The sequence below is a fragment of the Sorghum bicolor genome, chromosome 1 (assembly GCF_000003195.3).
Source record: "Sorghum bicolor cultivar BTx623 chromosome 1, Sorghum_bicolor_NCBIv3, whole genome shotgun sequence".
NCBI classification, from domain to species: Eukaryota; Viridiplantae; Streptophyta; class Magnoliopsida; order Poales; family Poaceae; genus Sorghum; species Sorghum bicolor.
Window position 1 is genome coordinate 67,513,514 of NC_012870.2, and position 27,016 is coordinate 67,540,529.

The following is a 27,016-nucleotide window of genomic DNA, read 5'->3' on the forward strand; positions in this document are numbered from 1 at the left end:
GTTCTTAAAAAGCTTCAACTTCTAGAGTTGTCTTAAGTCAAACTTATGAAATTTTGACTGAATTTCTAGAAAAAACGCTAATATTTATAGTATGAAATTAATACCATTAGATTATCATAGAATATATTTTCATAAGATACTCATTTTATGTTATAGATATTGATGCTCTTTTCTATGCATTTGGTCAAAGTTAAAAAAGTTTGATTGACACGGATTCTAGGAGTTGCAGGGGATAAAGGGAGTATAAAAGATCGGTTATTAGACTTCTCACAATGATGTCGATGATGAAACGGGTCGTGAAAGAGAGTCGGTTTGTTTTCTAGTTTCACCATCGCTCTAGCGTGTGTGGTTCACGAGTCGGTCACATCCAGTTCGGCATGGATTCACTTTTGTTAGGATTGCAGACAAACTTGACGTTGTTTGGGGGCTGTTTAGGTGAAAACTTTTGCAATGTATTACTGTAGCACTTTCATTTGTATATGACAATTATTGTCTAATCATTAACTAACTAAGTTCAAAATATTCATGTCGCAAATTATAGACAAACTATACAATTAGTTATTTTTTATTTATATTTAATACTTCATGTATATGTCTTAAGGTACGATATGACGGAAAATTTTAAAAATTTTATAAAATATTTTAGGAACTAATCAGGCTCTTGTATTAGAGAACCAGCGGACGGACAACGGACCGGCGATGGTTTTTGAAGGCTTGGACGGACGACGGACGGCCAATGGTTTTTGTAAGGAAGCAGTCACGTCATGCATTTGTATTGGCACAGGAATCATCAGGTGATGGACGACTTGGCTCCATACTAGGCTGGACACAAGTTGGGATCATTGTGTACGGGGCAACTACTCAAACCAAACATGCATAGCGGATTGTATTGATCTTGAATTCTTCTCTCTCATTTCAGCATCGATATATATCGGAAAAAATTGCATACGGACCATCCGTACGAAGCCCTGTGCGGACGTCGGCGTATTCTGACTGCTGGGCCTGTTAACGTTAGATCAGCTAGTTAGATTTCTTGTGGCAGAACCTGTCTATCAGAATTTGGACTTAATATGGCTGCTTATATTTTAGAATTTAATGGCACTATGCTTTTAGTAATAGACAACATATCCATCGACAGCGAGACGCCTAGGATGACTACATCAATATCAAGATTTGTCGGTTCAACTCGGTTCTTCGGAGGTGTTTATAGGAGTAGAGTGTACACTCAGGCCATGTTTAGTTTCACCCAAAAACCCAAAATTTTTTAAGATTCTCCGTCACATCGAATCTTTAGACACATGCATGAAATATTAAATATAGATGAAAATAAAAACTAATTACACAGTTTAGTCGGAATTTACGAGACGAATCTTTTAAGCCTAGTTAATTCATGGTTGAACAATAATTACTACAAACAAACGCTAGAGTGTCGCAAAATTTTTTCTATAAGGAACTAAACACGGCCCAGATTCCTTAGATATATTTGCTATTGCTACCTGCAGCTCACACACCTCACATCACCTGCCGCCACAGGAGTTACTGATGCGGCATCGCAATCAATCCTACCTTGTATAGTTCCCACAGCCAGCCGACATGCCCGCAGCTGCCGGTGCGCGGTGCGCCACAGCTGACAACCCCAGTGGGTCGCCAACTTGCCATGGATGTTGATATCCTGAAACATATCCGCTCGAGACGTGCATGTACTTGAACAACTTGGACAATTGGATTGGATGAAGTCATCCGTATCGTTTGTAGCTATCAGAAAGACCAGGATGCCCCGCAGTGCTGAATAATCCTGTCCATTTTAGAGTACATGAACGGAGAAAGAATATACACATTCCTCCGGCAGAAACTCATAATCACTAAACATTGCTCCAGCGAGTCCTGGAGGCGCTATCATATTCCCCACCCGTTCTGATCGCCTTGCACGGTGTCTGGGTTCTCACAGAAAAGATTCCTAGCTCTAGGTTCACTGAACTAAAGGAACATGCCAAGTCCAAGTCTCCAAGATGCAGATTTTTCACTGTGATGCCCTCTATACAAAAGGATTTCCAGTTGATACAGTGCCCACTGGTATATTCCTGGATCCACAAAACCTATAGCCTGAACAACGGTAGCTGGTTTACACTAAAGCATGCAGCAGAAGGGGCCAACTTACCGCAAAGAAAAGTTCGGTCCCTGCTCGACAAGGCACGGTAGTCCACCTGAATATGCACAGGTTGTTCCAGTCATATCCGGCGGTTTTGATGTGAGCGGTAGAAATATAATCATTGATAGATCCAGGAGAGCATACCATGTGACGCTGATGGATCATAAGCACAAGAACTGCTGGGGAACCATCTTTCAGGTAAACCATCAAGGAAAGCTGGCAGATCTGGACTAGGCAAGGGCTCTTGCAATGAACTTACGTCCATGAACTGCAAAAGATCGAAGCATGTCAGAAAATTCATAGCAAGCATAGTCCAAGATGTCAGTGGCAAGTTGACCATGCTGGCCATCACTTGATACGTACTGCAGGTAGGGAGTCGGGAATATGACTGAATTTTAAGGTTAGGAAATGATTTCTTCTACAGCACCGAATAGACTATCAGCCGTAACTGAAACAGCATAGCTGATTACTTGGTTGACTGGAATACAGTCGACTCGTACAACTACATGATTCTAATTATTATCTAATCTCGGTTACAGCCAAATCTGCTTATGTTACCCTGTAGTAGTGTAGTACTCAGAAATGACTAGTGCAAGTAAAATAGAACTCTGAAAATTGACCGGACTTCAAGAGCCACCATCAATTGAGCTATTGTATGATTCAATCATGAAGTTTTTACATTTATATACTATCAGACCTCTGATGATGCTTAAGCTGATGTCACACGACTATGACATCCTGATGTTGAACATATATCAACAGTGTTCTAGACTGTTATGGATTTACAGACTCTATCAGGCATGGCACTTATAGTGTTGCACAGCACCAGAATGCTTTAGGCTTTATTGATGATGCACTATACAGTTTGCAAGATTTTACTGGTTACAGGAGCTATCTAGAGGAACCCGTTTGCGGAAGGTGAGCATATGAAAGATTATCGATCCAAGAAAAACTTTATCAATTGAAGGAAGAAATGACATTAGGATACCAGATCAGGAGTCCCCAACTGAGTGTCAAATGGAAGATCAAATGGATTTAATGGCATCTGCTTATTAGAGGGCCCACCCTGTAAACAAGAGTAATGTATAAACCCAAAAAAAATCTTGAGAGGAACTGTATACCAAAAGCTAAATGGCATAGGAACTACAGAAGCCATATATATCACTGAATGGAAGATACCAGAGATGAATCTGCGGAAGCAGCAATCGATGTATTAGGTGACAATTCGTCCATGAATACTTTCTGGGAATCATCATCATAAGATTCCTACATGGAAGGAAAATATCCTTAGTGCTGGATTATTTATACCATACAAAAGGAAAATATCCTTAGTGCTGGATTATTTATACCATACAAAAAGGGAAGAGGAAAAAGGTATACCTCTGAAACTACAGAGCACATAAATGGATTGCTGGTTGAAAGGGAAATGCTTACTACATTGCTGTGGTCTTCAATTCGTGGTTTAGCACAAACGACCTCATTAGCATCATCAAATGAATGCCAAAGCTACAAATAAATAACAACCATAGTAAGAGTTAGAAGCAAAAATAACCTAACACAATTTCAACAGCCAAAAAGTAACTCCCTTATTCATGTTTACCCACCTGAGAACAATTTCTGTCTATTGGTCTTTTAGGCTCTTGCAATGTAGAAGTCATTAATGATAGATCTCCCTTGACAGTGTACTGGGTGCTAGCACTGGAGGCATCGAAAGTACTCCAAGGCTGGAGAGAAAGATAACAATTGAAACAGAGGTATGAAGCACATGACAGTCTATCGCAGAACTTGATAAATGATAATGCCACTGGCCTTTTCAAAAGAGCAAATGATTTCAAATATTGAAAAAAGTGTGCCATACTTTACAAGGACCAAACTTCATTTTATCGTGAGAACACATGTTGACATAAAATAGATAATTTTCCTTACCTGAGAACTGCCTGTATCAAGAGATGTAGCAGTAGACTGATTCTGACTGGTAACTGAAGTATCATCCTTAGAGCTCTGAAACCATGTTAGCTCAGCATTTGATTCAAATGAAAACAAATCACGATTCGGAGCCTGTTTATCAATGCTTGTGGTAGCAACATAAGAAAGCCCAGTGAGTGCAGGTTGCTTTTGTTCTGGAGGTGTATCGAATGTAGCCCACCCAGCATTGTCCATTGATGGAGCTGCTGGTATCACTTTATCAGCAGATGGAGTTTCAGTAAGCATGTTCGAAAATAGATCAACAGATTGATCAGTGGTAGTTACATGATGTTCCTGAGTAGCTTTGGAATCAAAGATATCTTGATTTGGAGCACTAATATCATCAGGAAAGGCCATGAAACTTGGAGCAGCGGAATTTTTGGCTGTTTCAGTTCTGTGAACATTATCATCCTCAAAAATCAAATCAGATAAGCTTGACTTGCCTGATTTAAGAGAGATAGAATCTATGTTTCCTGCTGATACAGTTCTCTGCACGAGAGACTAAAATATTTATTTAATGCGATAGAAACGAGAGTTGATGATTTTGAAGAAAGATATTTCTACCCACCTGTGAACTAGTGAGTCCACAAGAACTCTGTATATTTGATTGATCTTGTAGCACGGGGGGGCTGAAACATATACTATCAGGAAAATTAGGTGATTGTGGTGCAGATTTAGCTGTATCACCCGTGCTTGACCCTGAGCAGTTAGAAGTCCTCGGTCCACAACTCTCACCAGTAAATCCATCCTGAAACATTCTCTCATGCAAGCTATGTGAACTGTAAGAATATCCAGAAATCTTCCCCTCATGCCCCCTATCTGAACCAGGCTTCCTACTTAGAAATGCAGATTGCTTGCCATTACGCCTCTCTTCATACTGGCAACCATAAGGTGGGCTCTGTGAAAATGAATGGTAAGAACTTGGCCTTCTATGCTCTTCCTCATGGGCCTTTTGGTTCTGCAAAGATGTAATATAATTTACTTCGAAAGATGCATTGCTGCAAGATATGCTAGCATAGGTACATTATAAGAAGGATTTACTTAATGAATAAAACATAAGTGAACTCTAATCACAGGTACACCTCCTTAAGTATTCGGTGACATCTACAGATACAGCAGCAGGCTTGCTGAAGCCACTGAACCGACAAAGGACAATTTTCAGGCAGGATAACAGCTAGACCTCTAAGATCCATCCAAATTTACCTGTTTATCTCTTGGAGGCCTTTCAGAAAATCTACCACCAGCATACCGTCTCTCCACATAGACAGCTTTTATGAATTCCCTAAGACTGCCAATGTTGCTGCAACCACAGGTTATAGTCAGAACATGCGCTTGATAAGTAAAACCACACACACACACACACACACACACACACACACACACACATAAAAGTGGTTGGATTACTTATTACCTGCTATCAGGTAGCCTCATTTTCTGGGTATCAAAGTCCTTCAAGAATGATTCCTTGGCACGCTGTATCAATCAGCTGAAGTGTTACCACATGAACCAAAAGGGCATCCCCTAGCCTCAAACAACAACAAACTCAATGGATGTGTTCACCTGGTTCCCACCCTTCTGGAGAGCCTCGACCTCTTGCGTGCTGAACGTTGACATGGAGACGGATTTCACACGGTGCGTGAACTCTCGGCTACAAGTGCATCGATCAGTCGGTGGCAAAAGAACGAGAATATAAACTTTGGCACTGAACCGAAACCAACAGTACTGTAAACTAGAATCTATCGCTGGTTTGGATAGGCGGCCATTGCAAATCCCATTCCAACAAGCGTAATGAATAACAAAGAGCAATGCTGACAACACAAATGTACGGAATCCAGTAGCAGGCGCGGAAAAGGCAAGGCGGCACTCACTGGATGCCGCTGCAGGAGACGCAGACGAAGGTCCAGAAGCTGGTGCACACGTACTGCGGCCCCTGGATCAGAAGTCACAGACGCACAAGCACAGGTCGGGGAAGTGAGCAAACATTGAGCATCGATCGCCAGCGGATCAGAAGCGGCGAACGAAGCCGGCCCGCGGGCCACATCGAACAATGCGGAAAAGGAGCACTTACGAGCCCGTTGCAGTTGACGCATCTGCGGTTGGGCGGCAGCTTGAGGAGCCCCCGCACGATCCGCTCGTTCCTCTCCTCCTCCTTCCTCGACGCGGCCGCCATCGCTCACTACCAGAGCAGCGGCTTTGGGCCGCTCCTCCACCGCCCCCTCTCCCGGATCGAGCGCGCGGCGCCCCGCCGGCGAGCTCCGAGCGATTTCCGCGAGCGAAGAGTGGGAGCCGGAATCGGAGGGAGCAGGCAAGGGCGCTCCCGTGAAATGGGCGCGGTTCTTTTGTAGCGGGAGGAGAGGAGAGGCAGCAGAAACGAGGCGTGGTGGAATGGTGGGAAGGAGTGGAGTGGCGCTGTGCCCTGTCCGTCTGCGCTGCGGGCAGCGGGCTTGGCGTTGGTTTCTTGCGTTATCACAGTCGCTGTGCGTGGTGGGGATGGCCGGCCTGACCTGTACTGTACTGTACGTTGGTAGCTGCAACGGCTTAATTTTTTAAACAAGGTTTTTACGCCCCTAAACCATTGTTTTTTTAGCATAACCATTGTTTTTTTATTAGGGAACCCCTAGACCATTGTTTTCTCAATTCTTTTCTGGAAAAAATTAAAAAAAGAACCGCGTGGTCCGCATCACTACTACTCCGTACTTATGGATAATAGATTTCTCCGTCTTGTGTACATATAAAGCATATTTTATTTTATATTTTTTCTATCAATTAATAGTGTTCTGGTGGATGGATCTGGGATGACCAATAATGGAACCGGACACAACGAGCTTGTGAACATAATGGAAAACAGCAATAACAAGTTAACAACGCCACCAGATTCCCCGTCGGTCCCATTGGAGGGATCTTTGCTTCGCGCCTTCGCCTCTAAAATACGGTCTACGGGCTACGGCCAAACGCGGCAAACCTGTGTGGCTGTCCATTCTCAGAGCAAACTGTCCAGCAGGCTGTGACCGAAACGTAGAATTTCTTCTTGTGCTCATCTCTCCAAGCCAAGGGACACAGCTAGCCTAGTAGAAAAAATTCTAATCTGCTGATCCGGCCAAAAGGCCGGCTCCTCCCGAAGCGCGTGAGACCGGCACGAGGCGGATTTGGTTGTTGAACAGCTAGACCAAAATGCGGCAGCTGCTGGATCCCTTGTTAGGTGCGCGGATCGAAGATGGATGGGAGGGCGTTGGCGCTGTTGGGTTTGAACTGGCATGGCACCACAGCAACGATTATTTCGCAACCACCGGGCACCAGTGTCAACCGGATTACCGGAAGGTGCAACCACACGCATGCATGATCCAAATCCGTGGACCCAAAGGGCATGCTATGGTCCTCTCCTCGCTCCCTGGTATTACTAGCTACATCTGAAACACCTCAGCTGAGCTGGTACCATTTGGCCCCCAGATTCTTTTTTTTTTTTTGGGATTTGGAAAAGATGGTTTTGTTCAGATTTGGTGTTTGGTTTTGGGTCAATTCTAGCCCAAAATGGTCTATCCGGCCTGGCCTTCGTTCGGCCCTTTCGGGCTGTAAATGGGCCCAGCTCTCACCTCGTTTTTGGACACACACACACAAAAAAAAAAACGAAGGGTCCAGAACGCTTACCGACCACGGTAGCGAGCAGCGCAATGCATCGGCAGCAGAGCCACGGTAGCACGCGTCGGCCTCCGGTGCGAAGCGGCGCCCCGGTCACGTACGTGTCACTGCTTCCTGTCTCCCTACATGAATCCCACGTGTCCACACTTTCGGAGGTACGTGTCCCGCTCTCATTTCTCAAGACAGGGTATTTATCCACACTGCGTTAGTTCACTAGTGTGCTGCGACGTTTCAAACACAGTAAACACGATCTAGCTCTAAGAGACCAGGCGAAACAAACACTACTGCGTTTCGAGAGAAGCCGAGAGTGAGAGAGGCTACACCGAGGAGTGACCACCGACCCACCGCCATGGCATCGAGGCAGCAGAACACGCGTGAGGCGCGCGCCGAGGCCGACGCGCGGCGCGCCGTGGAGGAGCTGGCGCGGGCGCGTGACGAGCACCTCGAGAAGGCGGAGCTGAACGCCCGCTCTGCCGCGGACGAGATCGCGCGCTCCCGCGCCGACCGCGGCGGCGCCGGTGGCGGTGGCATCCTGGGGAGCGTGCAGGAGGGCGCCAGGTCCTTGGCCAGCGCCGTGGGCCGCACCTTCGGCGGCGCCAAGGACACGGCGGTGGACAAGACCTCGCAGACGGCGCAGGCCACGGGCGAGAAGCTCGGCGAGTACAAGGACTACGCCGCCGAGAAGGCTCGGGAGACGAACGACAGCGTGGCGCGGAAGACGAGCGAGACGGCGGAGGCGACCAAGGACAAGCTGGGCGAGTACAAGGACACCGCCGTGGAGAAGGCGAGGGAGACCAAGGACGCGGTGGCGCAGAAGACGAGCGAGACCGCGGAGGCCACCAAGAACAAGCTCGGGGAGTACAAGGACGCGGCGGCCGGGAAGGCGCGGGAGACCGTGGACACCACCGCCGAGAAGGCGAGGCAGGCCAAGGACGCCACCAAGCAGAAGGCCCAGGAGACGATGGACGCCACCGCCGGCAAGGCGAGGGAGGCCAAGGACGTGACCAGGCAGAAGGCGGGCGAGTACACCGACGCCGGCAGGGAGGCCGCGCAGGAGGCCAGGGACAGGACCCGGGCCACGGCGCAGACCGCCGCCGACAAGGCAAGGGAGACGGCCAGCACTCACGACACCGATAAGTATGTCCTGCTGTAGTAGTAAGTAACAGTTAATCTAGTGATCGAATGGTCGGTTGATCGTGAGGTTTAAACGCACGCAGAGGGCAGGGACCAGGTCTGCTGGGGGCGCTCGGGAACGTGACGGGCGCGATCAAGGAGAAGCTGACGCTGGGGCAAGGCCAGCAGCACGTCGACGTCCGGCTGGGCGGCGAGGACGAGCGCGCGGCGAAGGAGCGCGCGGCGGAGAAGGCGGCGTCGGTGTACTTCGAGGAGAAGGACCGGCTGATGCGGGAGCGCGCGGAGGAGCGGGTGGACCAGTGCGTGGAAGGGTGCGCCGGATCGTCCTGCGTGCACCGCCAGGGGAAGATGTGAGATGGCGTGGCGCACCGCGCACGCCCCGGCCGCTACGTGCCGCGCCTTCCAGTGCCATCCGTGCATGGGCGTTGAGCGATAATAAACTGTTACACTAGTAGCCTTTCCGTGATGTTTTATTAATATCTCACTGTGACCTTCTGCTGTTATGGCAATGTTTTTTGTTTTCGCCCTACGTTGCTGAGCACTCTTGGTACTAGACTCCGTTTGGATGGGAACAGCTCTGCTTTTGTACCGTAGCAGTGACTCGGTTTTTCTGTTACGTCTGCAAATACTTATATGTCACAAATTCCTTCTCAATCTTAAATTATGAGTATATTCGCATTGGTGAAAGCACTGCACACATCTGTAGCATCATCTCCATACGTCGGATTATCCGCTAAATAATCTTGATACATATTCTTCGGTGGTCGCCTTTTCTATCCCGAAAAATAATGGCTTCTATCGCGAAAAATAACAGTATGGCCAGGAACCGAACCACCATGTATTCGTTTGCTTTTATGCAAAAACATGCACACAATCGAAGCAGCTACGAAGAACCGAACCACCATGTATTCGTTTGCTTTTATGCAAAAACATGCGCACAATCGAAGCAGCTACGAAGATGTCGTAGTCCTCGTCGTTAGAAGAATCGTCATCCAATTGCTTTCGAAGACGTAATCTAGAAGCCCTCAACTAAGAAAAATTGTACAGCTCACAACATAGAACAAAATAAACATGAATTGGATCAAGATCAGCTCACAACATAGAACAAAATAAACATGAATTGGATCAAGATATTCGTATACGAAGATGAAACCTCCTTTGTGATGCGCCGTGCAACGAGACAAGCCCTCAACTAAGAAAAATGTGATCCAGAAGCTCTCAACTAAGAAAAATTGCACAGCTCATAATATAGAAAAAAATAAACATGAATTAGATCAAGATATTCGTATACGAAAATGAAACCTTTGCGATACGCCGTGCAACGAGGCTTGATCGGTTGTTGTCTGGCAACCTGGATGCCATCTATGCCGTCCCTGGATGATGTAACGAAGACGCAAGGAACTGGCAGCGAATTGTGACCACGCGAGTGGCTTCCAGCGATTACTACGAATTCCAAGCGAGTGGCTTCCAGCTAAGTGGCAAGCAGCCACATACGAACTGGCGGCGGCGACCTGTTCACGACGACGCGGGCGCGAAGATATGGCGGCAAGGAACGAATGGCGCACGAAAACAAAAATATTTACGAAAAAAAAATTAAGACTTGGCAAAATGCAAAACGGTTGGAAATCACATCTTTTACGACTTTACAAATTCATTTGGGACTTTGCAAATTCCCTCAAATACAAAACTAAAAATACATAACCCTTGGAGATGCTCTAACTAGATGCAAGTTCAACATAAAATGCCAATCTCCCACATCAGGTCATTATACCAAAAGAAAAAAACAATCTAGAGTGTAAAAACATCTCGTTGGTTTGGTTGGGCGTTTTGAAGTCTCACGCAAGGTTGGGCGTTTTGAAGTCCCACGCATCTTTTGAAATGATCACTTCTGAGAAACAGAGATTCATCTAGGTAACATGTAAGTAAACTCTAAATGTGTTTTGTTTGTACTGTAGTGTTTTTTTTAGAGTGAGGTCAGCTAATGCTCCACCGTTCCAATTACAGAAAACAAATGAAAAATGAATATGAGACCGATTGCTTTATTTCCTTGGAACCAGCATGTCCGAAAGGCAACATATAAACAACACAATATTTACAAAGGAATTATATATAACGCCTCAAAAGACCTCAATATACATACAACAAGTGGGAAAATGCGGCAAGGTAGACAAGCAAAGTGGGCCACCTAAGCATTTAGGATCGGACACATATCGTTATACTGTTAGCCATCACACTAGCTTAGTCAGTTCTCCACCGTGCAAGTTCAACAGCTCGGCTTTAACTTACTCATCCAACATAGTGTATGACGGCAGGTCCTTCACCTCCAGCACATCATCTAGAACCAGTTCGCGCTCCAGTTGAGTTCTTGTTGATTTCAAGACCTCCTGGTACAACAAAACCAAACAAGTAAGAATGCCACTGTCTTAAAACAAACAATGAACGATCAATGTAGTGAACACGCCAGAAGCTAACATTGAATTCCATATAGGAGGCACGTTTCACAAGCCACTGAGCATCAAGCAGCCGAAAGGCCACACAGTACAAGTGGTCAAACACATTCTCATCCCGTTCAAGCAATTCAAGGAAACGAATTCCGTACTTTGAAGATGGAATACCTGCATAAATACGACGTTGTTCAAACCACGAAATACGAAATATGCCAGGTATGTGTAAATGGGATTTGGGAATGGAAAATTACTTGATTTTAGATCCAACATCTGGACCAGCATGAATGAAATGTTGATACCAGCAACTGCAAAAGGGTACTCCCAATCTGATCTCTGCCCTTGCACTTTGCTCAGAAGCATCTGAAATGAATTCTGCACCAGAATACATGTAATGGTGAATGGTCAAAAATCAAGAAACTACAAAGACAAACAGAAACTGTTATCAGATATAAGATCTTTATTTACAGGGTAGTTCCTGGCGAAAAAGATGAGGTTCTCCAACGATATGAGTCCACCACCCCTGCATAAATGCGATCAGTATTAGATGGGTTTATCAACTGAGTTCAATTTCTCCATGAGCATATTCTCCGTAAACGATCAAATTGCAAGAGAACCTGAAATCAGTAGATGGATCATTGCCTTGCCAACCCATCTCCTTCCATAATTCTGATTTGAGGGGTGGAATCTCACGAGTGGGATAAGCTAAACGCCAGAGTTGCCTCAAGGCGTCCTAATAATGATAAGGCCGATCAATTATCAAATAATTTGCTTGCATGAGATGATGTCAACCTAGAAAACTAATCTACATAGATTATACGTACTTGATGTTCAATACGGGAGCCATCAAAAGGGATTTGCAATCTGCGTCTTAAATTATTCAGCCTTTGTTCCTGGAAAGTTGAAGGTTCAACATTATTAGACTAATAATAACTGCAACCCTATTATGTATCTTTCTTTACATTACCTGTAGAGGGCTAAGATATACTGGATTGATTTGGTTCTCTGAAGAGAAGGGGAATAATCTACCAAAGATAGATCCAGAGCTTACAATAATGCTTGCTGCAAGGAAGATAGTAAGAAACAAATATCAATTTTTGTAAGGAAAGGCACTAATTTTGTCACAATTCATGAAATTGTAGTAACATGGACTATTAAGTAGAAACACCAAATCTGTGAACAAGACAAGATGACTCCCTACATCCTGATGCTACAAATTGTTATGCCCACTGAATGTTGCCCTGTGAATATATCGTTTTCAGTTTTTATTTACAACTTCTAGAAATGCAGTGCTAAAGACTCGTACATGGACTTCTGATTTTATGAAAATGTACTAACTATCCTGCTTAGTTATCTGTGTTAATTGCTAGAATTATGTGCAATAGGTTCTCAAGAAAAGGAAAACGACAAAAAAATTTACATTACTTCTAAAAAATGATGGTGAAAGTAAATAATGAGAAGAATAATAGTGTAAGAGCAGCTGCATCCACCATCACTTGATCTTTATATCAGCAATCAAACTAAAATTTCTACCCAATCTGTTTGAATGCACAAAAACAGAACCAAGTTTTTTTGCATTCATCCAGTGGACAGTCAGCAGTGATCTTGTCGTGGAACACTGGTTGTCCTGGAAGAGGATGTGTTAAATACGGCACGATGGTTTGTATACAGTCAATAGATATTTCATTTTGAAACAAGGTTTTGGGGGTCCAACTGAACTCCTATAGCCATGACCACAGCAAAGTCCACACGGCCAGTAGTTACTTCAAACAGAGGGTGTTACCAAATAGCACATTTTGTATTTGTTTAGCAGGGAACAGAAATGCATGTATGTTGAGTATGTGAAGACAGGCATATTGGCCTAGAATTTCAAGTATGAGAGTTGGCATTATGTGTAGGTTGCTAAATGTTTAAACAAACTAACCATTAAACTAATATTTAGTAAGGGCTACCAAGGATTGAAGGGCTGGTCAGTAAATCCTATCAAAAGGTATATAAAATCAGTAACTGAGAAAAGGAAGATAACAGCCTATACTTTCAGGCATCGATGAATTTAATATTAACAAAGTAGTGGCTAAAATGATAATTACCTAACCATTGCGCCCATTGTGCAATCAAGTTTGAGAAAAGAAATGACCAGTGTAGTTGTTCTTTCTTTCTATCATCATCCCACAGGTCCTGTCTTCTAGGATCATACACCTATAGAAGTCCCAAAAGTTTACTGATGCATTGCCAGAAAATATAGAATCATGCATTCATGTAAGGAACTGTAGGAAAGTATGGAGGCAATTGTGAACCAGAAAAAAAGACTAACCGCTGATCCAAAATTGTCACCACTGGACTTCCCTAATAGAGGTTCATTGAGGGAATCAGCACTGGATATGTCAACATGCTCGTTTTTCCTTCCATCAACGTCTCCATGATGGAGTCGCCGCCTCAGATTGGTAGTTGACATGAAGAACTAGAACTTACAAGCCCAATTGCTGCGGAAAAATGAGAAGATATACTTTATTACTTTAACTTGCTGCAGCAGAACCATAATACAAGATAGCATACAGCACATCATGCATTCATGTGCAACCATCCAAACATAAAGCTTCATTCATAGTCTGTGAGATGGCACTATTCTATTGAAAGAACAACCCAACGGATGATTGATTCTATCTATGGAAAATACATGGCATGAAAAATTCGGAGAACCTACTTGTTTGAGTTTATTTCTGTTGGGAGCTTTAAAGGTCCTGTGGTTGCACAAGAACACCGGAAGCAGCCCAAAAACATCGTGCCCAAACAATTCAGTGTCTCAAAAACTTAAATTAAAGGCAAAATTTGCTAGGAGACATTGTTAAAGTGTGGCTTTTGCCATAAGCCACTAAAATTTTGTCTTTGCCAAAAGACATTATAAATCCATGCTAATATGCTATAAGACACTCCACGCATTATTTTATCTAGTTTAAATAGACAGATACTCAAATGACGAAATACCCTCGCCCCTTTGCCTCAGCTTCGTTCGCTAGCAGCCTCGCATGAAAAGAAAAAACGAGAGGCCGTGGCGGCGCGCACTCTCTCCCTCTCCACCGCCGGCTATGCCCGCAGTTTTCGGCAGCGGCGTCTTGAGTCTCTCCCTCTCCACGGACGGCCGGACGACGTGGACGGACGCGGGCTTGCGGCGAGCACGTGGCCGGGCGTCGCAGCGGCACGGCAAGCATGGGCGCATGCCCAAGCGGCAAGGACGAGAGCGAGCCTCGCGATGGCCGGGCTCTGCGGAGGCACGACGAACATGGGCGCGCGCCCTGGCGGTGAGGACAGACTCAAGGTCTCAACCTTCGGGGTGCGCATGTGGTCGGCATCGCTAACGGCTTAGTGGTGTGGAGAGGCAGGACCGACATGGCATGGAGCTGAGAGCATGGGCGCACATCCGGGAAGCGAGGGCAGACGCGGGCTTCACGGCGAGTACATGGCCAGGTGCCGCGACGCCAACGGCACGACGAGCATGGGCGCACGCAGGGCAGAGCAAGTGTGGCAACTCGCATGTAGACCTGTCACCCTGCTGCTGCTAGCCGCGCTCGCCGAGTATGGTCAGTGGGCGGCACGGCGAAGAAGCTTTGGCTCCAGGCCACCGGCGAGGCTTGGCTTGGCCCCACAGAACTAGTCAAGGGTAGGGGTATTTTTGTCCAAATTTATGTGTTTTGTGACCTATCTGAGATAAAAATGCTATTATGTAAGCTATAGTGTCTTCCAGCAAATACACATGAAACTATAATGGTTTTTGGCAAAGACAAGTTTTTTTGATGGTTTGTGGCAAAAGCCACACTTTAACGATGTCTCCTGGCAAATTTTGCCTAAATTAAACAGTAAGGTTTATAACTTAGCTTGAGCAATACACAAAGAATCCCCAAAGGGCAACACAACGCTGCGTCGTCCATCACACCGGCGGAGCCCAGGCCCGGCCACCCTGGGCAGCTGGCCGGGCTCCCACGGTACAGCAGAGGCGGGAGGGGAGAGGGAGGTGCGTACGCTGGGTCGCCGGCCGGTGCGCGGAGGACGGAGGCGAGGGCGCGAGCGCGAGGCGACTGGCGAGAGGCGGGAGGGGGAGCCGCCGACGCCGCCGCCGAGCCTGGGACTGCCCCTCCGTCGCTGGACGCCGCCGAGGGGGAGCCGCTCCGATCCCTGGGACCGAGCCAGAGCGCGAGTGGGGGGAAGCAGAAGATCTGCGCGGAGGGACCGAGCCTGAGCGGCGCTGCGAGGGAAAGCTCGAGCCTAACGTTTCGATTTACCGTACAGCGGACGCATGAAAAGCTCGACCCTTCAGCTCTACCACTACCACACGTCGAACAAATTCAGAAAGGCGGAGAGAAGAGAAGAATCGAACTCACCGACGGGTCCCGGCCGCGCAGGCGGCGAAGGTGAAGGCGAGGAGGAAGAAGCCGTCCTGCCCTGCCGAAATTGTTAGGTGCGTAGAGAGATGGAGACGACTCGTCTCGAGAACTGGAGGTCCGATTCGGCCTCGATGCTTTAAATGCGAGGAGACAAAAGAAAAACAAAAATAAAAAGAAGACAGACAGGTGAAGCCGTGAAGGGGAAGGGGAAAGGAAGGAAAGAAGGTGCGGGGGAAGAACCTTCGATGCAAAGGAAGTGGTACTCGGCCGGCACTGCTGCCACCGGCCACAGAGACGAAAGCCCATGGGCCGCAGCTTGCGTGTGGGCTGATTTGGTTGGGATGCTAGTAGAGCCCGAAAGCTGCTTTATTTTGAGCCTGGAGTATTTTGGGCCACAGCAGCATTGAGGCGCAATCGCTCCAAGGCCTCGTCACTTTCCTCACCACCTGGTCCCAATTCTTTACAATTGAGTCCTTTTTTTGAAAAAAAATTATATTTAGACCCCTGGATGACTTAAATCCAGATTTGGACCCAGGGGGTCGACGCCGTCAATCATGGCGTCGAGGTTACACGTCTCGACGCCGTGGATCATGGCGTCGAGCTTCCTGGCCGAGCCCAGCGTGGCGATTACGTGGCGGCTTATGTGGCAGAAAAAAAAAGAGGTCGACGTCGCGGATCACGGCGTCGAGGTAAGAAAACAAAACCTCCCGCCCGCGTCCCCTTCCAGTCACAGTGCCGTCTCACCCGCGGCCGCCGCAGCCAGCGACCGTGCCCGCGCCCGCGCCTGCGGCCGCCGGAGCCGCCTCCCGTGCCGCGTCCTTCCTGCTCCTCCCCCTCCCCGCGGCCGCCGCAGCCCCCGCCCGCCCCGCCGCTGCAAAGTGCCGCCCCGCCGCTGCTCCTCCCCGCCGCTGCGCCTGCCCGAGCTGCACAAGCAAAGTGCCGCTGCGCGCGGAGCTGCGCAGGAGGCCGCCACCGTCGCTATCCTCGCCACGGCCGCGCCCTGCTCAGCGCTTCGGTCAGGTAATTTTTTTTTCTTTTTGTAGTTGTATAATTGTTTAGATAATATAGTTAGTTTTGTAAGTTTTATACTTTTTGAGATAATTCATGTAGCAATTTTTGCATAATTTGATCAAACTTAAAATCCCAACAAAAATCGAAACATCCATATGCATGAAAGCATAGCTTCACTATGTAGAGGTAGGGCCCATATTCAGAAAAGTTATATACAGGTTTTTTAAATTTTTTGAGCTATAATAAATTAGTATGATCTTTTCTAAAGATTTAGTCAGGTTTTAATTATTTTTAGAAAATAATTGAAACTCCTTATTTTTAAAAAATGTCAAATTCACACGGCATGCACTGACTTATAATTTATGCAAAGAAAAGCTATGAAGTTGCTGCTGTTTCGATGCATACTGACTTATAGGTACATGAAAATGATTTGATAGATTGATACCAAATTAATGGAGTAAACATAAACTAGCTAATGCCAAAAGAAAGTCTAGTTGTGCGAGCAAATTTTCTGAAGCTACCTAGCCCTTATTTATTTTATAGTGTCAAGTAAACATTAACTAGTTACTTGTGCGAAGCAAGTATGCAATGAGCCGAATTGTGATCTTTCTGCCAGGTGTGGTAATGTGGAAGTTGCTGCTGTAATTAACAAGCAAGCAAGTAATTAGCATTAGGTTGCCAATATAGTTTCTTTTGCTCTGAATTTTAACTTATTCATTGATGATCTGAGCTTAAACTTCGAGTGGGAGGCTCAGATCAAGCAAGAACATAGCCGGGCTTGCGCTGCCAAGAAGTTTGCAAGTGATTTAGAGATGTCAGGAAGTGTTTTAGTGCTGGAAGTTTCTTGTTTTCCCATAAATCCTAGTGTACTGTACTTTCATTTGTGATTTTAGATACTGTTTGAATGGTTTGTCTATCTAATGGATTCTGTTATGCTCAAATTCTTTTGCAACATTGATTTATTAAGCCACATCAAATGTTATGTGTGTTGCAACAAAAATTCTTGTGGTAAACCCTAATGCTACAATTGTGTTATGTTGCTATTGTCATCCATTGCCATGAAAATGTTTCGGTGGCAAGAGATCCTATCGCGATGAAAATTATTTGCATGGCAATATCAGCTATGCCAACAAAGTACCTCACGTGGCAATATGATTTATGACAACAAATAAAATTGCGTGACAAATAGTATTATTGCCATGGTATGGCCACTGTGGCAATAACATGTTTTCTCTAGCAACGAAAGTTACTGCGGCGTTGTTTCGGTGTAGGCTCCCAGGCAAAATTCACTATACCACAACCCAAACTAGTGTCCGACCAAGGGTCGCTAAAGATATGGAAATAGCGTTGGATGGTTGGTCGGTATAGCTTAGCGACTTACCGTCCGACGTTATATTTTGTTTTGGCGTCCGACGGTTGGACGCTAGTTTTATTTAGGTTTACCGTTGGACGGTCGGACGCTATTTCTTATGAATTGGGTCCGTCGGTCGGTCGCCATATTGGATTGGTCCACTTGTCAGATGAAAAAACTAAAACCTAGCCACTCCAATCTAATTTCCAGCCACAACACCCCACCAGTCCGCCGCCACCCTCCTGTTCGTGACCTCCCCCCTCTCCCTCCCGCTCCCGATCCCAATCCCGCTCCAAGTCCCCTCGCTCCAACGCCCGCCCTAGCGTCGCCGCATTCGATTCCGACGCCGACGCCCGCGCCCCGTCCCCGAGGCGCGCCAACCGCGAGCGTTCCCCACGCGACCACCTCGACTCCGACGCGGACGCCGGCACCGGCCGCCGCGCCCCTTCCCCGAGGCGTCGCGGCGAACGTTCCCCAAGCTTCCACTCCGACTCCGACTCAGACGCTGACGCCGCCGGCCGCTCTCCGTCCCCGAGGCGCAAACGCGAGCGCACCCCTAGCCTCCGCTCCGACTCCGACTCCGACAACTCCGCCGCGGCCGCCACCTCTGATGACGATGGCGGTGGCGCCGACGACGCCTCGCCTTTGCCTAGCGCGCGCCGCTCCTTCCGCATCGAGACCTCCCTGCGTCCATTCAGGACACGGGCAAGGTACACAGCCAGATTATGGACATATGGTTGGTTGTGTCTACTTTTGTAGTGAAGGATATTGTCTTTGATCAGAACTAGACCTAGATCAAGGAGTTATGACCGGTGCTTGTTATCGTTCCCGAAATATTATGCTTTATGTGCTTAGGTGCTAACTTATGCCTATTTGCCATGCCATTGCTATGTTCCTGCTTAATGTTAGTTACTTTGTTAGTTTGTTGGTTTAATTATCTGTTTCTATGTTCCCTTTTCAACTGCATCTGTAAATATGAGCATCATCATTTCATCAGGGTTGAATTCAGCTTGATAGTTGCTAAGCTCTCAACTAGATGAACTGGATGCGAGCTTGGTGCTTGTTAGGTTCCTCTAACAGGACTCATGACTGGAAAATGTAATCTGATGTGTTCATAGTTACTTGCCCTTGATGATCTTTATATCACTCTAATGTGCTTCTGGCTTGCTAGATTTGATTTGTCTGATTTCAGAATCTGGATGCTTAGAGAGTCTCTAGAGCTATCCAAGTGTTTGTGTTCTGTTCAAAGTGTCCGAGATAGTTGGTGTAATGAAATATAACAGAGTGAGTTCACTAGGGACCTGTGTAGATCATATACCTTTAGAGCTAATTATTAGTATTGTTCTGTGTGGATTATTATGGTCTGTTGCCATGTTCTTAAATTATTAATATTGTTCAGGGACTATTTTAAAGTTTTGAACAAGGTCCCGGCTAATTTTTTATATGCATGTTATATGTTCCCTATTGACCAACTAATTTTTTTCTCTCTGTAGCTCAAGATTCATAGATTTTTCCTAACTGAAAATATTTTTTTTTCAGTTACACGACGCAGCAGCAGGCGCAGGCCCAGCTGCAGCACCACCAGCCGCAGCTCGGGACTGTGCCCCACCTCCTCGCCGGCGGCGTCGCCGGCGCAGTCAGCAAGACCTGCACCGCCCCGCTCGCACGCCTGACCATCCTCTTCCAGGTGCGTCTTGATTCCCAAGGGAGGGCGTTCTTGCTTCTGCAGTTCTGCTCACCAGTCTGCTCAGATGCTCAGAGTGCGACCTCGTGTGTAAATAGCAGAGTCGGCTAATCTTTCCTCGGGTCTTTATAACTAAGCCACGGAGTGTCGCATCTTTTTTTTTTTTTGAATGATGAATTGGCTGCAATCCTACCAGGATTCGTGGAGAAAATAGTAACCATAATGCTTTATTGCATTTTGCTTTGGCAACAGACAATGTTTAGCTGTTCAATGGAATGATGATCACATAGCTGCTTTGCTGATTTTGCCAGAGAAATCCTTTCTAGTGTGGCTTAGTCTACTCTTTTGCAATATGATTGTGTGGCCTTAGTGAAATTTATGAATTGTGCGTGCAGGTACAAGGAATGCACTCAGATGTGGCTACAATGCGCAATACTAGCATATGGCGTGAAGCATCCCGCATTGTCTATGAAGAAGGTTTTCGGGCTTTCTGGAAAGGAAACCTTGTTACCATTGCCCACCGGTTGCCTTACTCTTCAATTAGTTTCTATGCCTACGAGAGATACAAGAATGTAAGTGCAGGGCTTTTTGGATAAAGTCTGAATGGTCATCTCTCCCACTGATGGTATGGGAGTAATTTAGTTTTATTATTTCGGATATGCAGTTGCTTCAGATGCTACCAGGTCTTGAGAAGAATGGTGGATTCGGTGCTGACGTTGGTGTTAGATTGCTAGGTGGTGGTTTATCAGGAATCACTGCAGCTTCGATGACTTATCCATTGGACTTGGTGCGAACACGTCTTGCTGCTCAGGTAAGATACTTTTACCAGTGCTGGATAAAGTTATGTAAAAACTATTCTGAAATGTTTAGGACTTTAGGTGTAAAATAAATATAAATTGGATTGGTAAGATTGTCATCCACTTAATGTCGGTACATGAGTTAATTTCCTCTTGTAGAAGATTATAGTCACTGTTTTAACTGGAGTGAAATTACAGCATGTGGTTAGCGGCCCCCCCCCCCAGGCCCTTTGTACTGAAAAGAGATACTGTTTTGCGTCGCCCTTATGTAGGTGTTGAAAATATGGCCGATGCAAAGGACCTGGGAATTGCATGGCCATACAATTGGGTAATAAGCAACTCCTCTTCTATTTCTTATTTTCATTTGTTTTATGAATGATGAGATTTTCTAATTACTGATATCTCTAACAGCTGAAGCTTTGCAAGACATCAAAATCATGCCATGATACATGTATGCAATAGAGACTCAAGTTTATTCTTCTTCAACTCCAAATCTGTACAACTACTGCTCATGAATCATAAAACTTTGCAGGAGTTGGATCTCTAGTTTTTATTGATGGATGTAATCTTTTATTTGCAGGTGGGAGGTAATAGCTTGAGGTGGCCATGTAGGAAGCATTTGGCTGGAAGTGTGCATGACTAATTGACTAGTGCATTATTTTGTACATCCTAACTAGAGATGAATGCTTTTGTTAAGACTTAAGTTATGAATCATTTTGTAATGAGTGCAAGCAAACCATGAGATGTGAGCTGTGCAACTAGTTCAAGCATCTGAGCTATGCATATATCTTGATGGCCAAACTGTTTGCCATGTAACTTATTTGTGCAAGTTGTGGAAAATAACACAAGACAAATATTTATGGATATAATATAATTGTGAGCTATGATGAACTTTATTGTAATGATTGTGTATTGTCCAAAATGAAATTGGTGATTTTATGGCTCATTGATTGTATGATTAGTACTAATCTTGAGGTTAATGAATAACTGTGCTGTTATTTTCTATTATGGATAGCGTCTGACAGTTGGACGCTATATATTACTAGCGTCTGACTAATGGTCGCTATAAGTTTCTAAAAGTCGTCGAATAGTTAGTCGCTATATCTTCAACGTACTGTCCAACGGTCAGTCGCTATAAGTATGGTCGGACGCTAAAACTTATAGCGACGCCACTTATAGAGACCGGCCACGTTGGTCGGTATATGTTTATAGCGACCGTCCGTAGGTCGCTATACCGACTTATAGCGACCGTCCGTAGGTCGCTATAGATAGGCTGTGGTATAGTGATTGGAACACATCCAATACCTCTGCCGATAGGTTTCCTCGTCTTCTGAAATGTCTACCTTGCAAGGATCACCACAAAAGCACATAGGTATTGGAACACCGGTAGGAAGCGGCTTGTGGATGTACGGACTTCCGGTCGTCCGGCCATAGCTACAGTTCAAACATTTCAATTCTAATAAATCAAAGCAATTAACAATTTAACCTAAAACTACAATTTACCAAATGATAAACAATAATGAATGAAAATTATGAAAATATGTGGAAAGGTTACCTTGGTTTGCTACTTTTTCCACGACGAGGCATTCTACGATTGCATAATATAAGTATTAATCATCCATTCAAAAACCTAGTAATGGTTTATCTAAGTCTACAAAATACGCGTAATATAGGTCGAATCAATGTATCAAAAACTAAGAGGTGAGATAGTATACCTGGCTCTTCAATATATATGGATCAAATCAAACTTTTGATGGTCGAAATATTGAATCCAATGTTCGTGCTCGGTTTTTGGAGAGGAAGAGCCGAGAGGGGAGAAGAAAATATGAAATGCGTCCACGGTTAGCGAAGGACATCTGCCAGTTTGTAGTTCAAGGCTCGACGCCGTGATCTACGGCGTCGAGCTCGACGCCATGATCTACGGCGTCGAGCTATCTGCCACGTCAGAAGCCACGCTGGGCTCGGCCATGGAGCTCGACGCCGTGATCCATGGCGTCGAGCTGTGTAACCTCGACGCCATAAAGCATGGCGTCGACCCCCTGGGTCCAAAACTGAGTTTAAGTTTTTCAGAGATCCAAAAGAGAATTTTCTTCAAAAAAAGGGCTAAATTGTAAAAAATTGGGCCACCTGGTTCCGGTACCTCTCGAGATACGACGAAGCCCTGCGCTACCTGCGTCTGGCCAAGGCTGACCTCCTCGTCGTCGGCAGGGATGAAAACGGATCGGGTGGTTAGCAAGGAGCACGTCGAGGATGGGCAGCACGGGTCCCTCCTATTACGTCGCCACACCATTGCCGCGCGGGTCCCTCCTGGAACGCCGCCACACCATTGCCGCTGGTCACCGGAGGGGGTCGGGAGTCCTTCCACAGCGAGTCGACGCCGCTGGTCTTATGAGGAAAGGGTCGGGAGTTTGATGTAGGCTTCAATTGTTCTCTACTATCGTTGGATTTGGTCTTGGTTGATTTTGAGACGTTAGTTTTGATGAAAACAAAATCTTGTGTGCGTTTTCGTGAGTACATAATGGTTGACACCCTTAGCAGGAGTGTTTTTTTATGGACCAAGCATAATTCTGTTAGGTAAATTATATTAGGAGATTAGTAACATGATTGTTTACTGTGATTCTTCTAAAAGCCAGGGAATCAGGAGCTTGTTAAAGAATCATCACACATCAGCCTCTGGTTGGAGTCGAATCTCTCGCAATTCGCAAGCATATTGTTTCCCTCCTTTCCTCCCCTGGCTCCCTCCCTACAACAAGATTCGTGTCCGTACATCCAAACGAAGGGACTGGTCAAGTGGGGGCCCCGCACACGGTGACTGGTCTCTGTTCCGTTCGTGCTCACTGCACACACGCTGCACCACGCAGCTCGAATGAAATTCGGCCGAGAGAGAGCAAAGCGCTGCTGGCAGTGGAAAGCCACGAACCTCGGCCTCGCCCTGCTGAAAGGCAGAGTACCCTTTCACCTGCTCTCAGCTCCTCACACCGTCGCACGCACCACCACCACCTCACCCTTTTTGGATTCTTCTTCCCAGGCATCGCCTGTCTTGGCCCAAGCCCCACCTCCTTCTTTGTGGAATCCTAAATTCTTGCCTCCCCTCTGCTTCTTCCACCTGCCTCTCCAACTAGGGAAAGGAGCAAGCGGCAGCAGCAAGCCAGCTAGGCAGAGCTATCAGCAGCCGCGCCCACTCCCGCCTCCCGCTTCTCCTGCTCCAGTCCTGGCCGGTGACCTCGCTCCCTCCCTCTGCGATTTGTTTCTATATATGCCTGCGCGCCTCCCTCCCAGGTTCTTTGCCATGCGCCGTCGTCTCGTCTAGGATTCCTGCCATCGCCGCCCTCTGTTCTGTTCTTGCTTCCATCTTTGTAGCGCGTGCTGATCGCGCGCGCGTGTGACGATCGCATGCAGGAGTAGGTAGTTTGGTGGATGGGAGCCGAGGCAATGTCGTCCCACGGCAGCAGGGTCGGCGGCGGCGGCGGGGCCCTGTCGCGGCAGGGCTCGGTGTGCAGCCTCACGTTCAGCGAGGTGGAGGGACAGCTGCACGGCGTCAACCTGGACGACCTCCTCCGCTCGGGCAGGAAGACGGCGGACGAGGTGTGGCGGGACATCCAGGGCGCCGCCGCCGCCGCGGCGGCCTGCCCGCGGGCCCAGATGACGCTGGAGGACTTCCTGTCCCGCGGCGGCGGCCCGCCCGCCGACGCCGCCGCAGACACGGACACGGGCTCCGGCGCCCGCGGCTGGGCGCAGCAGCTGTACCAGCCGGCCCCGGCCCCGGCCCCGCTGGAGCTGGGCCGCCACCACCCCGCCGTCGGGCGTCCCGTGCCGCGGCCGCTCGGCGCGGGCGCGGGGCCGGTGCTGGACGCGCTGTACCACGACGGCCAGGACGCGGTGGCCGGGGCGAAGCGTGTCGCCGGCGAGGGCGGCGTGGCGGAGAGGAGCAACGAGCGGCGCAAGAAGCGGATGATCAAGAACCGGGAGTCGGCGGCGAGGTCTCGCGCGCGGAAGCAGGTGGCGTGCCAACCCCAATCCGTATACCCCCACTGCATTAGATGAAATGAAATGAAATGAAATGGACGCGTACTTATAAACTTGGGGTGTTTTGATCCAATTGAATTGAAACGCAGGCGTACACGAACGAGCTGGAGAACAAGATCTCGCAGCTGGAGGAGGAGAACGAGCGGCTCCGGAGGCACAAGGTATGAATGACACGGTGATGCACAAATCAAATCATGCAGAGCCCCCATCGAATCTAAGTGCAAAATTTAAATTTATTAAGAGGAATATGGCTTCCCCTACCGTTGTTTAGTCGCAATTTGCACTAACCGCTCGTAGTGGCCATGGTCAATTCTTGGTTTATGCAGTATATGTGACTACTAGAGCGCGCAAGCACGAAGCCCCTAGTGCTCCATGACACACCAAAATCCGCCATCCGTGTGCATTAGGGTTATGCTGGTATTTTATCGTGGTGACACGCTTTGATCCATATCCATCTGGTTCCACACTTGTCTAGTTCATCCATATACCATCAGCATGTAACGCCACCTTGTGTGTTGCGCTGAGAAATGACGGCTGCTGCTAAGAAATGTGTAATACTTCACGACAAGAAAACCCTTTTGTTTCTCTTGCTTGGCATCGAGCCATCATGGCCGAAACGGTGGCAGCAGCTTGGTTTAGGCTAGTGATTATCGAGATATGGCGTCGGGCCACTCATTGGTCGCGTAACCGTAACTGCTTCGCGTTACACTTTCTTTCTCCTTTGGAGCCGAGCCGACGCGCAGGAGGGGGGTCTTCGTGCCTGCGACGTGCCAAAGTACTGCCCATTTTTGCCGCTGTCCACGCGCGATTGGCTCTCTGCTGCTGTGAGTGGTTTTAGTACATGACGTCGCACGAATCCTGCTGATTGAGGCCGCCCTGGACCACAAATTTGTGTCCAATCAGCCAGTCCCAGGAGAGCCTTTTCTGCCCATCTTCAGATCTTCTCGTACGGGAAATCCTCTCCTCTCGTCGTCTCCTCTCCTTAAAAACTCCTTTTCCATCCTATTCTGAGAAGGGAAAAAAAATGAGAGAGAGGGAAAGTGAACCGAAGATATTCTAAAATGATCATTTGCTTGGCCATTTCCCATTTGCAAATGTCAGTGTTGGATGTTCGACCATTCCTATCCATCTTTCGGCCATCGCCCTGTGTTTCTTACTCCTATGCAGCAGCCAAGCCAACCAATGCGTAGGTGGAGCAAATGCGCATTGGACTTGAGTGACATCACTGCCAATGACATCGTGGTCGTGGATGGTCATCCGTTGCTGTCCCACTTCCTGTTATACAACAGTTTTGTTATGCAACTGCCAATGCCTGATGCCTGCTCATTGGACAGACACGAGACATCACTCCCTAGCAGTAGTTTATACTTCCCGTCAGCAATACTGCTACTTTTTGCCCATTGGATTGGATTCAGCTTGATGTGAAGATTTTACCGCTAGTGCCTACTGCCTACCATCTGCGCATCTATCTCGAACCGCGCGTTTTCAATGCTTTTCTTTTGCCGGTTTTCATAGTCGTCTTGTGCTCCTTCCTATGCCCAGTGTCATGCAATCTGAAGACAGTATGTATAACCCTGCAAGTGACAATCTCTCCGAAAGGCGAGATCTCTATCCTACCCTGCACTTTGGGGGTGGGACACCCTGACATGATTGTCTAGAGAAATCACAAGATAACCAAACCAAACTGGCATATCGATGCTCAAGAACGGGTGTGGCCGGCCTAGAAATAGAGTGCTAACCTTTCTCACAGCTGCTACCAATTGACTGCTGTCTTTGAGGAGCACCGTGCTTCACAAAACCAACTTGAGAGATTTCTCTCTCGCGAGGAGGTACACTGAAGACATTCTTTATACACATGCAGCACGATCGAAAATTCCAAATTTGCATGCCTTTACGTGCTGAAGAACTGTATTCTTTTTTACTTCTCAGGGAAGGATGAGCTCACATAGACATTTGCTCTTTTGAGATCTGGATTTCGTTCCATACTTCGATGCCCCATATGTAGATGTGTATGATATATGCATTGAAACTGTAAACTGATACGGTTAACTGTTTTGTGCTTGCTGCAGGCACCGGAGCCGGTAGTGCAGTATGTGCCGCAACAGGAGCTGAAGAATCGGCTCCGGCGGGCTAACTCGGCCAACTTCTAATCGTGTTAATTGTAGTAGTGGGCTGTCCTGGAACTAGGCTGTTCAAGTTGTAACTGCCCTTCGGCCTGTTGGGAACACTCATCTACTAGTAGTAGTAGTAGTTTGTAAGAACTCTTCTATGCAGTCTCCAATTTGCAGAATGGATTGGCTACTGTTGCAAACCATTGTACTCCTACCATGCTGTTGTTGTGGCAATCTTGCTTCCAACTGAACTTGCAACAGTGCTCTATGGTTTCCCAAGGGCAAAACAATGTGGGTTCCATCTATCTTTCAGCTGTCTCTAACATATA

At 47.0% G+C, this 27,016-nt stretch overlaps 5 protein-coding genes across 8 annotated transcripts; 3 read left to right on the forward strand and 2 right to left on the reverse strand.

Moving 5' to 3' along the window:
• On the reverse strand, positions 584-6,560 carry LOC8083692 (probable ADP-ribosylation factor GTPase-activating protein AGD14). Of its 4 annotated transcripts, none has more exons than XM_021453996.1 (14): positions 6,183-6,560; positions 5,983-6,044; positions 5,675-5,762; positions 5,526-5,587; positions 5,318-5,414; positions 4,683-5,072; positions 4,076-4,603; positions 3,754-3,873; positions 3,584-3,655; positions 3,329-3,415; positions 3,138-3,215; positions 2,294-2,417; positions 2,159-2,204; positions 584-1,002 (listed from the first exon to the last, which is right to left on the reverse strand). In XM_021453996.1, the coding sequence occupies exons 1-14, from the start codon at positions 6,282-6,284 to the stop codon at positions 858-860; spliced, it is 2,001 nt and encodes a 666-aa protein (XP_021309671.1). In that variant the 5' UTR covers positions 6,285-6,560; the 3' UTR covers positions 584-857. The 4 variants fall into 4 exon arrangements, with proteins under 4 accessions (XP_021309671.1, XP_021309664.1, XP_002467938.1 ...); XM_021453989.1 differs by having other exon boundaries at positions 585-1,002; positions 3,530-3,655; XM_002467893.2 differs by lacking the exon at positions 584-1,002 and adding an exon at positions 1,727-2,081.
• On the forward strand, positions 7,975-9,545 carry LOC8055903 (late embryogenesis abundant protein 1). Its single transcript, XM_002465295.2, has 2 exons — positions 7,975-8,887; positions 8,968-9,545. The coding sequence occupies exons 1-2, from the start codon at positions 8,100-8,102 to the stop codon at positions 9,236-9,238; spliced, it is 1,059 nt and encodes a 352-aa protein (XP_002465340.1). The 5' UTR covers positions 7,975-8,099; the 3' UTR covers positions 9,239-9,545.
• On the reverse strand, positions 10,897-15,907 carry LOC110431880 (ELMO domain-containing protein C). The gene is made up of 10 exons (XM_021451608.1): positions 15,705-15,907; positions 13,643-13,811; positions 13,419-13,527; positions 12,296-12,390; positions 12,153-12,221; positions 11,946-12,061; positions 11,797-11,851; positions 11,583-11,703; positions 11,357-11,499; positions 10,897-11,268 (listed from the first exon to the last, which is right to left on the reverse strand). Exons 2-10 carry the CDS (start codon positions 13,781-13,783, stop codon positions 11,167-11,169), a joined length of 951 nt encoding a protein of 316 aa, XP_021307283.1. The 5' UTR covers positions 13,784-13,811; positions 15,705-15,907; the 3' UTR covers positions 10,897-11,166.
• LOC8083694 (serine/arginine repetitive matrix protein 1) lies at positions 16,262-21,450 on the forward strand. The gene is made up of 8 exons (XM_002465297.2): positions 16,262-16,727; positions 18,323-18,779; positions 19,609-19,756; positions 20,149-20,325; positions 20,418-20,564; positions 20,823-20,878; positions 20,962-21,001; positions 21,131-21,450. Exons 1-7 carry the CDS (start codon positions 16,262-16,264, stop codon positions 20,963-20,965), a joined length of 1,455 nt encoding a protein of 484 aa, XP_002465342.2. The 3' UTR covers positions 20,966-21,001; positions 21,131-21,450.
• LOC8083695 (ABSCISIC ACID-INSENSITIVE 5-like protein 2) lies at positions 23,359-26,999 on the forward strand. Its single transcript, XM_002465298.2, has 4 exons — positions 23,359-23,829; positions 23,950-24,549; positions 24,666-24,737; positions 26,646-26,999. The coding sequence occupies exons 2-4, from the start codon at positions 23,968-23,970 to the stop codon at positions 26,724-26,726; spliced, it is 735 nt and encodes a 244-aa protein (XP_002465343.2). The 5' UTR covers positions 23,359-23,829; positions 23,950-23,967; the 3' UTR covers positions 26,727-26,999.